We start from the raw sequence: 12,014 nt of genomic DNA, 5'->3' as shown, positions 1-12,014 counted from the left end.
TAATTTAAATCAAGAAAACTGAAGAGGCTTACTAGATCCCAAAGCCATGTATCAAATTGTCCCTACACTCAAATACAATTTAAAAAAAATAGTTTAATTAGTTTTGCATACATGGAGTTTAAAGAGTTGATTAGGGGGCCTGCCCCATGGCCAAGTGGTTTAGTTCGTGCGCTCTGCTTCGACAGCCCAGGGTCTCGCTGGTTCCGATCCTGGTCGCAGACATAGCACCACACATCAGGTCATGTTGAGGTGGCGTCCCACATAGCACAACCAGAGGCACTCACAACTAGAATATACAACTATGTGCTGGGGGACTTTGGGGAGAAGAAGAAAAAAAAGATTGGCAACAGATGTTAGCACAGGTGCCAATCTTTAAAAAAAAAGGAGTCAAATAGTTCTATGAGACTTGTTACAGAAAAGTCTGCTGCACTGTCTGTCTGTCTCTCCCTTTTTCCCACCCCCCTTTTCCTCCCTCTTTCTCTCTGTCTCTCTCTCTCCTGCTCCCAGAGATAAGTACTTTCTACTCTTAGCTGATTCTTAGGGTTTTAACCTCCATGTCATTAAATCTCTACTTGTATTGCTATTTCTTGATTTTTGTCAGTTGTATGTATTATTTACTGATTTCTCACTCTGGAAGATTAGGATATAATGCTCTTTAGACAGCTCCGTTCTCTTCTCCCCTCCTATACCCCCACCTCACAGTCTTTTTGGTTGGGTTACTATTCAGTGTTTATGTTATCATGACTACCTACATGCAATTTTCTGCTAAACTCTGTATACTTTTATCACATTTCCTTTTTGGAAGATTGTATTTTGTTTTTCCTGGAATTAATAATTGTCTTTAGATTTAAAAATATATAGTTTTTTTGTTATATTTATCTCTGTTTCAACTCTGAACTTTCCCCCAGTTGATTAAATCTCTTACTTGGTTCAAACAAAATTAGTGTTCTATTAATTTCATCTTCTTAAAATTCTTTTCTATCTTTTGTGGTCTACGCTAGGATTCATCTTAGATCTTTTCTCTCAGATGGGTGAGCTTCTCCAGAGAAGGTTCTTCCAGTCACCTGCGTGGAGCGCATATCTTCGGCTTATAGTACTTTAGCAGCCCATTTGGGAAAGATGGCTTGGAATATGTGGTGATCCTCAGTGTTCAGTATGTGATCTTCCATTTAATCTTTCTAGGTCAGATCTCAACCATCAGCACTTCCGACATTTTGGGACAGAGAATTTTTTGTTGTGGAGAGCTATCCTGTGCATTGTAGGATGTTTAGCAGCATCCCTGGCATCTACCCACTAGGTGCTGGTAGTACACAGGCAACCTCCAGTTGTGATAACTGGAAATGTCTCCAAACATTGCTGCATGTTTCCTGGAAGGCAAAGTTGCCTCCATGTGAGAATTACTGCTTTAAGAAGAAGAGTTAATAGAAAGTCTGAGCCCTTTTTTGCGTGGAACATGACGTGGAGTTTTCCTTTTCCTGACATTCTTTTAGTAGGAACTTGATTAATAAATATAGAGTGTTTCCAGGTAATATTGTTTATTGTAAATTGACCTCTGATTGATGAGTGCTTATGGACCAGGAAGACTGGGTGAACTATAGAAGCCTATGAAAAGACTCAGACCTTGACTTCCTGGTGTGCAGTGTGTAACTCTTGTAAGTGAGCATGAACACATCCCTTGAGGGGCACTGGAACTCAGTGGCTCTTATAGTGCACAGCTGATTCTTATGGAGCATGAAGTTTCCCTAAGCCAAGGTGATTTCTGTACTTACCCACATGATCTCTTTCTCTTACAATGGTGAGTCCAAAAAAGACCCCTGGTGGGTTGTATAGCTCCCTTTTGAAGATAGCATGTCTCATGCTACATGCTGTCTTTGTCTTTCTGCAGAACTAAGTGCACTTGGTGCCAAGCTATGGCCTATTGGGTGCTGTGAGTGAATAGCAGTCTGAACCTGAGACCACTGCTGGTGGGCAAGTAAAGGAAGAAATCTGGGAATTAAATGCTTTCTTAAATATGCTTTCAACCAATCCTCCTGCTTTTAGTCCCAGCTTCATTTCTGCTGCTTCTGGAGACTTTTGAGGTTACATAATGTAAATTGGGGTGCTCTTCTGCTTTTCTCCAGCGCTGGCGTAGCATTCGGCTTTTCTTGGGCCTGCTGAGTTGGTTACCACTCAGCCATATGCTTTCTAGCTTCCAAAATTTTGTCATGTCTTCTTGTGAGTTTGTCTTTAAACACACCCACCCACACCCCCCAAAATCCTTTATCTTATTTTAGTGGGATTTGTGGGGGGAGTGGAGCTACCTCATTTGTCATTCACAGTCTTCTCAGGTTTACAGTCTCTTTACCTTGGAGTGTCCCAAGGTACGGTCCTCAGACTACCTTTCTATCTCTAGCCACTCCTTTTGTGATCTTATGCACTGCCAACTCCCAAATTTTAATACCCTATTTCATTTATTTAAAACACTTTTCCCCCCACAGTTAATCCCTCTAAAGCAATGGTTCTCAACTGGGAGTTGTTTTGTCTCCCAGGGCATATTCAGTAATATCCGGAGACGTTTTTCATTGTCAGTGATAGAAGGGTGCTACTGGCATCTAGTGGGTAGGGGCGAGCGGTGCTGCTAAAATCCTATAATGCACAAGACAGCCCCAACAACAAAGAACTGTCTGACCCAAAATAGTGCCAAGGTTGAGAAACCATGTTCTAAAATCAGGTGGCACCTGTCAGCGAGGTGGCAATTATACTATGTTATGTGAAGCCTTCTCTTGACAGTTTCTGATAAAGATTAAGAAAGTACCAGCATTAAATCATCTTAGGTTCAAGGAAATAGATACAGGTATCTTTAGCCAGCATCTCTCCCCTGAACTCCAGGCTCATCCATCCTCTCTGTAATCCACACCTCTATTTGGGTGTCTAATAGGTAGCTTAAATGTAACTGGTCTCAGCTGAAGCCCTGGTCTTTTCTCCCAGGCTTGCTCCTCCCACAGTCTTCTCCATCTCGGTTAATGGCTGTTGCGTCCTTCCAGTTCATCAAGCAAAATCCTTGGAGTCTTGACTTCTCTTTTCCTTTCCTCTCCCCTTCCAATTCAACAGCAAACCCTGTTGTCTTTACTTTTAGAATATATCAGAATTTAAGCACTTCTCAGCACCTTCACTGCCACCAAGCCAACATCATCTTGATGTAGATTTTTGCAGTAGCCTCCCAACTTGTCTTCTTGTGTTCACCTTCCCCTTAACAGTCTATCCATCTGGCAGCCAGAGTGGTCCCATTAAAAGGTAAGTCAGATCTTGCCCTTCCTCTTTCCAAACCCAGAGACTTTTGTATCTTACTCAGTATAAAACCAAAATCCCTAGAAGGGCCTGCAGGGCCTTACCGGATCTGCTTTCCCATTGCCTCTGCCTCTGTTTTCCTTCCTTCCCTCCCTCCCTTACTCTGCCAGTCATGCTGCCTCCTAGTTGTTCATTGACAGCAACCCGAGCCTCCACCTCAGGGCCTTTCACTTGTCCCCCTGCCTGAACACCCTTCCCCATGATAGACCTCTTATACCCTTAGGGATTTGCCCAGATGTCACTTTCTCATCGAGGGCTTCTTTGATCACTCTATTTTAAAATCGAACCCCTCTTCCTCTGCCCTGTGATTACTTTTTTATTTCCCTTTTCTGCTTTATATTTTTCTTTGTCATCATTTAACATGCTATGTATTTTATTCTTTCATTTTGCTCATCTGTCTCCCCCCACTTGAATATAAGCTCCAAGAGGAGAGGGATTTTTTTAAAAAAATTTATTTGATTCCTGATGTATCCTTAGCACCTAGAACATTATGTAGCTCATAAGAAGCACACATCTATTTGAATGAACAAATATATGCATGTATCCAATCCATCTTTGTCTAGAAGTCTGCACCCTAAAATAATGAGCAACTATTTTCTTTCAAGGTCGGGGATGGAGGGCCACAAGTGAAGCAGCGTGTGAAAACTCAGATAGTGAGACTTTGTTTTCAAATGGGTTCCTTAGAGGCAGCGGTTATACCTAACTGTTTTCAGAGAAACCCAGGGCAGAGTAGTTACTTTCAGCTGAATTTTAGTGACTCAAATACCAGTTAGAAAAATCAACTTGAGATTGGTGCTATTTCATCTTAGGGATGTGGGTAGTCAAACTGCCCATCTAAAAACAAAATAGTACTGTGGCTTATCCTACTTGCTCTCTGAAAGCCAGCAGGGATAGGCACAGTACAGTTTCACATCAGGAGGAGTCCGTCTTTTTTCCCTGCCTTTCTCTTTTTTGACTTTTGTTGAAATATTGTGCTTCCAGGCACTTCCCATCCGTTATCTCATTTAAGCCTCTCTGTATCCCTTTGATGTAGGGGCATCATTCCAAAGAAGAGATTAAGTAGGTCAAATAATTGAGAAGTCTGTATATGAATTCCAAAACTACATTTGCCATCCAATTTTTATCAATATCTTAAAAGTGAAGCTGATTGTTAAAAATGATTACTTCCTGAATGTTAAAGGATGGTTTAGCATAAAGATATTTTCCATGGATAAACGTAAAAGTGAATTATAGAATAATTTCAGTCAATATTCTTATGAAATGTGTCAGTAATGTTCATTTGCTAAATTTTAAAATTAGAATTCGTTGTAGTTGAAATAAATTCTAATAAAGGCTCGTGATATCTTAACCAGTGTGGAATAAATGTTGCAGCTGATTTACCAGCATCGTTGTGGTACTGTTATTCATACTAGTTGATAAAACAATACTTTCCAATAAGAGAACAGTTCGCATATTCAAATAGTAATTGCATGTTATAAATTTTATAGAAAATAGGGTTTACTGATAAAAGGTTAATGCTGAAATATACCTTTATATTCTGGTGGGATTTAAACTTCAATGATTCCTCTGAATTTGGGATTTTATAAATGAAAATGTATTTTTAAAATAAATACTTTTAAAAGCTATTACTGTAGTTTATGGTAGATTGGAAAGGTTTTGCTGAATCTTAAGAATACTTGATGATTGTATTATAAATATTATGATGGAAAAAACTCCTAAGTATCTGAGCTACTAAAACTTTTGAATGTTATGCTTGTTTCCTCTTATGTATAGGGCTTTTTTAAATGAAATCTTTCATGGATACAACATTATACCTTGTGGTATGCAGCACAACCTATCATAGCTTCAGGGCAATTCCTTTACTTCCTTCACCTTCCAGAACTGTTTTAAGAGTTAATGTGTGCAGGAATTTTGAGGTATTGGAGAGAAAACAGCAGTTGTGTTTATTGTAGCATTGGGGGGAATTTCCCCTTTGGCATTGGAGCCCTGAATTATCCTCAGCAAACCACCTTTGTTCTGCAGTATTAACTGGGCAGGAGCACAGGGCTTCTGAAACTTTCAGAGGCTACATATCTAAAAGATTGGGGTTATTAACTCATTTCTCTTAAAATTCTAGTGGCTTTGATGCTACATCTCGCTGAAATTTATTCACATGTACCAACTGGGTGTTTAATTCCAGATGTCACTGACATAGTGAGGTTAATAGCAGAAGGAATAGTGTCAGGTGAAAGAAGATCAAAAGATTCGGTGAAAGCCAGGGAAGTCTAGTTCTGACTCACGAACCCTTTTCAAACACCACCGCCCCCCCCCAATCAACCCTGGCACATATGCCCCATTGTCGTGTGTATTTCTTAGAAATCTGTGCAGTTTTTCCTCTGAAGAAGTGAAAAAGCATCTTTATTTGGTTTTAGATCTGCTTTGTTTTTCTTTTCTGTTTTATGTTGTGGAGGCCTGGTAAAGGACCTTTTTTTGAACAAGAATAGAAATAGATTCATCTGTTTTTAAAATTAATAGGGACTATAAAATATAAAAGAAATAGTTTTAAAAGCCTTCAAATGTTTACTGGCTGTATAATGGCCAGTAAAAGCAGAGGAATAAAGAGAAGAGGGGGAAAAGTAGAAAATAACAGCAGCTGCTGTATTCAGTGCTTACTGTGTGTTGGGCACTGTGCTTTACATGTCTAAACACAGAGTCTGCACGGGATCTGTGGGATAGGCACCGTTACCTCTCTTTTACAATGGAGGGAACTGAGGCAGAGAGTGACTCAACAACGTTCCTAAGGATTTAAACCCAGGCAGTCTGGTTTTAGAACTCATAGCACAACACCTGCCCCTTCGTCATGGAATTGAAGGGGAATCAAGACAAGGCTAGACCAGCCAGTGTGCTCAGATCCAGACCTAGAGACAGAACTTCATGGGTGGCAGAAAACGGCAAAGAGATTTCTGCAGTAACATCCCCATCTTGTGGTGTTTTAGTTTATTCCTGAGTACACTGTTAAAATTTAACAACTCTTTCTAGCTCTAATTGAAATGAATTGAGGCTTAAATAAAATTAAGATGAGAGCTAGTGGTTTCCTACTCTTATAATGGTAGTAATGTTATTATCACTCGTTTAATTCTTATAGCAGCCTTTGGAGATAAATGCTATTACCCCATTTTACACGTGAGGAAACAGGTTAAATAAGCCCCAAGTCGCATTGTCAGTAAATGGCTAAGCTGGGGCTGGAACCCAGGCGCTTGACCCCAGGGTCTGCATTCTTACATCATCCTATGCTTAGTTTTAATATTTATGAGAGCACATACACGTGTCAGTAAAAGATGAATGTAAATCTGGTTTATTGAAATGCTAATGTGAGTTCACAAACCTCCATTTCCTTTTTCCAGTTGTAATTTAAGGTGTTGGCCATCAAAAGAAAGTGTTTTATTTTGTAACCACAACTTTGGTATCAGGCCATTTCTTGATTATGGTTTGGTTCCCATGTTCACATCAGTGCTTTTCTATACTCGCCCCCCACTCCCCCCACGCAAAGATTCTGGCTCCTAAATGGTACTTCATTTTAACATGTTACACATTCAATTCAAGAAAGTAGTGATCAGGGCCGGCCTGGTGGCATAGTAGTTAAGTTCCCACACTATGCTTCAGCAGCCCAGGGTTCGCAGGTTTGGATCCTGGGCATGGACCTAGCACTGCTCATCAAGCCATGCTGAGGTGGCATCCCACATAAAATAGAGGAAGATTGGCACAGATGTTAGCTCAGTGACAGTCTTCCTCAAGCAAAAAGAGGAGGACTGGCAACAGGCCCTGTTAGCTCAGGGCCAATATTCCTCAAAAAAAAAACGTAGTGATCCATAACTTACTTTGTGGAGATTTTGTGGAGAGTTTTTGAGAGATTGATGAAAAATTTGATAGCTTTATAACAAATGAAAGTTTTTGGAACTGAGAATGTTTAGAGCAAATTTATTTGGAGAATTGACCCTCAAATTCATTTTCTTTTACATATTTTGAACATGGCTTTTAGATTTATGAAAGTACTAATGAAGAGTAGGTAAAAATTAGATTTGAGGGAGATAATTTTTTGTAGGAAAGTATTTAAATATTTTGTGGAAATGGAACCTAATTAACATTAAATGAACTATTGGTATCATTCCATGATCCCTTTTCATCTTTATTAATGTAACAGCATTTAATCTTTGTCTGCATATGTAGTATTTTCTATTGTTTTTGTCACTTCACATATGTATTTTCATTTTTGGTAAGGATGTGTTGAATTTTAATAACTATAATGTTCCATCATACTCTTTAACATGGTACATAGGCCAGTCATCTCTTGTTGAACCCTTTACATTTAGATTTTTTTAAAAAAATTAACCAATAAATATTTGAAAATATGATGGGAGCTTGTATGAGATTGAGTCTAGAGAGCATAGATTTTTAAAAACTTTATTTTGAAATAATATCAAACTTACAAAAACTTGAAAGAATAGTACCAAGAACTCATGAAACACGTTACTCAGATTCACTGATTTTTAACATTTTGCCATTTGCAATGATTTATCATTCTTTTCATATATACATTTTTTCCCTGAACTATTTGTGAGTTGGTTGCATTTATCATGCTCCCTTATCCCTTAACACTTCAGACTTTATTTCTAGGAATGAGTGTATTGGCAATATAGATTTGATTGGCCTCACATTGATGTATGATTGATGTAATGATTGACACAGTGCTGTAGAATACGTTTAATGAGAAAATGTAGAGAGGGGAATGCAAACATAGGCTTGATCTGGCCCAGCATGTGGCGTGAAGGCCAAGAAGAAACAGTTATTCATACATTCCATAAATATTTGAGCACCTAGGCACTGAGCTGGGATGTCAGGGATAAAACCGTGAACATAATACCAGTGTCCTTATGAGGTTATAACTTACTGTATGAGGAGACGGGTGTCAGTACAGACAGCCAAACCAGCAATTTCAGTACATGAGGTGAGTACTATGACAGGAAAGACAGAAAACCTTCTTGGTTAAAGGTCCTTGATGACTTTGAGAATGAATTACAGAATTCATTACAAGTCGAAGGATGAAGGCTTTGGAGAAGAAAGATAGATGCTGGTTTGCAAGGAATTAAGGGATAAGTGGGGGAGGTATGCTATTGCTGAATTTAGGAAATTTGGCGCTGAAAAGGAGAAAAAAATAGTTTAACAAGAGGAGGGTACCCAGGAGAATTAAATATTTTTCTGTCCTTCCCACTCTCAATAAGCTGGACTAGCTGAAGGTGAGAGACTGAGATATTAGAGGGAGAATGAGTGAGATCTAGGACATGCTTAGTTTTGGAGGAGAAAAAAGCATATTTATTCAGATAGAACTAGAGAGAAGGATGAGAATCTTGGTGTGGTTATAGAATACATTTTAGTGATGAAGATCCTCCTGATGGATGTGATTATCTTAGTGATGGAAGGAAGTGAGGTCATATGAACTTGGAAACTATTTAGAACAAGCTATGAGGGAATGAGTTAGGCAATGAGGAGAAAAGATTAACAGTACTGCCAAATAACAGTCAAGACCCAGTTGAGGTTCGGAAGCATGCAGTGTTTCTGCATAGTTCTCCCACAGAGCTCTACTCTCCAGAACTAGAGTGAGTTTATCCTTAAATTGTCAAGGGTTAGGATCATCTGGTTCTTACCTTTATTATTTTTGCATAGTATAGTGAAAGATGCATGCAACTTTTCATTACTGTTTTGTTTCAACAATTCATTTCAGTGATCTTTTTCTCTTCCTGCATGATAATGAGAACTGCCCTTTTCCACCTCCTTTACCTATCATTTTCTTCCTTCCTGCATTTTCACAGCATGCTATTTCTCTGAGATGTCCCAGCAAGCAGGCCAAGCGTCATATTGACTTCACAGAAGAACAGGCTGAGCTGACACCTGTAAGTTTGTAAACATGTCCGTGGGACTACTTAAGTATCAATGAAGAGGAATGCATTCTTTAGAACTCTTAATGATGAAACCTTGTCGTATACCTCAGTTTTTCGAATAAAAATTAAACCAAGCTTAAAAATAAGTGAGCAAAACCAGATGAGCAGCTGTATGATACAGTACCATTGAATGCTAATACTCATGGTAAGATTATATAGGGGGAAGCATATCTGACATACAGGAATACTGTATTGGAACTTGAAACCACATGCTTTCTTTTTTATTCTGAAGCTAAGAAATTTTGTAAATTTCTTAAGAAGGAATTTAGCTGTTCTTCAGAATGGAGATATCAAGTAGAATGACTCTCCTGCACTGATGCTTGACTGAAAACCTAATTTTGTTCTTCAGAAATTATGTTGGTTGACAAATATGGATGTTTTCAGAGCTGTGTTGTTCCATACGGTAGCCATTAGCCACACATGTCTAGGAGGCACTTGAAATATGGTTAATCCAAATTGAGATGTGCTATAAAGATAAAATAGACACTGGATTTCAAAGACTTAGTATGAAAAAAAGAATGCAAAATATCTCATATTTTTTGTATTGATTACTTGTTGAAATTATAATATTTTGGATATTTTCAGTTAAAGATAGTAATATTGGTTTATTTCACCATTTTCTTTTTACTTTTTTTAAATTACATTTCCATTGGACAGTGCTGCTTCGGAGTCATCTGTGAAGCATACGAAAAAACACCCCAAATCCCTGACCGCCACTCACCTGACTCAGATTCCCTCTGATCTTCCCTCCTTCCTTTTCCCTTCCTCCCTCCCTCCCTTCCTCTCTATCCTTTAAAAATATAGGCAGTAACACAGTGGATTGATTGACGACCAACTCATGGATTATATCCTGCATAGTGAAAAGCACTTCTCCACCCTCACCTCGAGCCCTCCCCACACTCATAAGCATTAGCCACACTTACTATAATACTTGCCTTGTCATCTTCTTGTTTCTTCTGCCCAAGCAGCAGTTCTCAATCCTTTCAGTCCCAATACCCCCATTTAATAACAAATAATTTATAACACTATATCTTTAGTATCCCGAATGAAATTCATAGATAATGTAACTTACCTTCATACCTATGTTTTTAATGAATTTAATGCCCTAACACCTAGTATGAAGGAGAAATAGCCTAAAAGTAATTTATAATATAATAATACCTATTTCACTTTTTAAGTGCTTGGCCACCACTATATTGAAAGACGCAATGAAATGGTCAGATTCTATACCTACTTATAATTAAGAACTTTGGATTTAAGAGAAGTGAGAAGATCAGAAGTCATTTTTTTTTACAAGTAGTACAGGAAAAAGAAATCAGAAATATGGGCGGACCCAGAATTAAAATGTGTTATGATAAATAATAGCAGACAAAACATACCTGAATACCGTAATAGAAAAAGGGAAATAACCTTAACTGAAGTAGGGATAATGTACTGAGACAATTTATAGACTGTCAAAGGAAAGAAAATGGGAAAGGACAAAATTCTTGCAAATGAGATGAATTTTATTGATAATTATAGTGACAGAATCATTCCCTGCCTTATAATGTGGGATGAAACAGAGATAAAATGATTTTAATATTGGATTTTTACAATATAGATTTCTTATTGTGCTATAAATATTTTAAATAAGACAGTAATGTGAAATATTTTTTAAATAATCTTTATTAATGAAGTTCAGTGAAATTCCTGCATTTCATGTCTTTTCACTAATTTAATAGTATTTAGTTCTTCATTTTGTTAAAAGGAATTTCACATGTCTTCTGTCATTTATTTGCATGCCACAGAGTGCACACTGATCCTGCCAGTTTGGGTATTGGCAACTCTTACTTCAGGCCAGGTTTCCATTGGTGAAATGACTGTCCAACATAGTGAATAACTCTTGGTAAATTCTGAACAAGACACAGTGCAGGCTTCCCTTCATTTATTGGACATGGTAAATAGCATTCTGAAAGAGACATCGAGTATTAAAGTTACATAAATATCTTTGCGTTTATGTGTAAAATAGTTAGGTTCTAAGCTCAGATTGTTATAAACAGGGTTCCCCATCTGTATGACTTTCCATTTGAGGACATTAGAAATTCACATGTGATGTGGGACTTTTGTTATTATGTGACATCACTGCATGACTGCCGGGCGTCTAGGACTTCTGACTTACCCTCCCAGTAAATACCAGTAACACCCGCCTCCTCTTCATTGTCACAGCCCGAAGTCTCCCCAGGGTTTTCTGAAATGCCTCCTGGAGGGCAGGGAGCACCACTCCCTTTGAGAACTGCTGCTCTCTCTCTCTTTGCTCTGTCTCTACCTCCCACTCCCAACTCCCAGCCGCCTCTTACCCTCCAGGACTTTAAGCTTTTGCAGAAATACTTTCCTGAGCGTCTAATTTGGGGTGAGGTACCACACCTCCTCCTTGCTCCCAGACCGCTTCACCCACTGATTTGTAGGCATTCGTTACTTCCCTGTTAGACTTGAGACTGTGCGAGCAAGGAAGGCCGATCTTGGCCACCTTTGCTTCTCAGTGCCTGGCTTGGTTCCAGGCTCAAAGTTGAAAATCAGTAGTTGACTAAATGAAAGAAGGGGAAAAATGGAAGAGAGAAGGAAAACTGGCTTAATAACCTAGTGAAAGGGATTAAAAATAAGCCGCTGACTTTGTGTTGTTAGTGGTGGATGAAAGAAAATCAAGAAGGCCCTATTTGGAAGAAGCTCTGTGCA

General features: G+C 38.6%; 1 protein-coding gene across 9 annotated transcripts in view; it reads left to right on the top strand.

Moving 5' to 3' along the window:
- Positions 1–12,014, top strand: part of RAPH1 (Ras association (RalGDS/AF-6) and pleckstrin homology domains 1) — a 118,569-nt gene that overhangs the window by 37,270 nt on the left and 69,285 nt on the right. For 7 of the 9 annotated variants that reach the window (XM_070508429.1, XM_070508426.1, XM_070508428.1 and 4 more), the window contains one exon: positions 9,174–9,254. The exons of the other annotated variants lie outside the window; for them this stretch is intronic. In XM_070508429.1, coding sequence (XP_070364530.1) covers positions 9,174–9,254 — 81 coding nt within the window. The remainder of the gene's footprint in view (positions 1–9,173; positions 9,255–12,014) is intronic. 9 annotated transcript variants of the gene reach the window in all.

Source organism: Equus asinus, chromosome 4 (assembly GCF_041296235.1).
Source record: "Equus asinus isolate D_3611 breed Donkey chromosome 4, EquAss-T2T_v2, whole genome shotgun sequence".
Lineage (NCBI taxonomy): Eukaryota > Metazoa > Chordata > Mammalia > Perissodactyla > Equidae > Equus > Equus asinus.
Note: the sequence above shows the minus strand (reverse complement) of the source record. Positions and strands in the feature narration are given on the sequence as shown.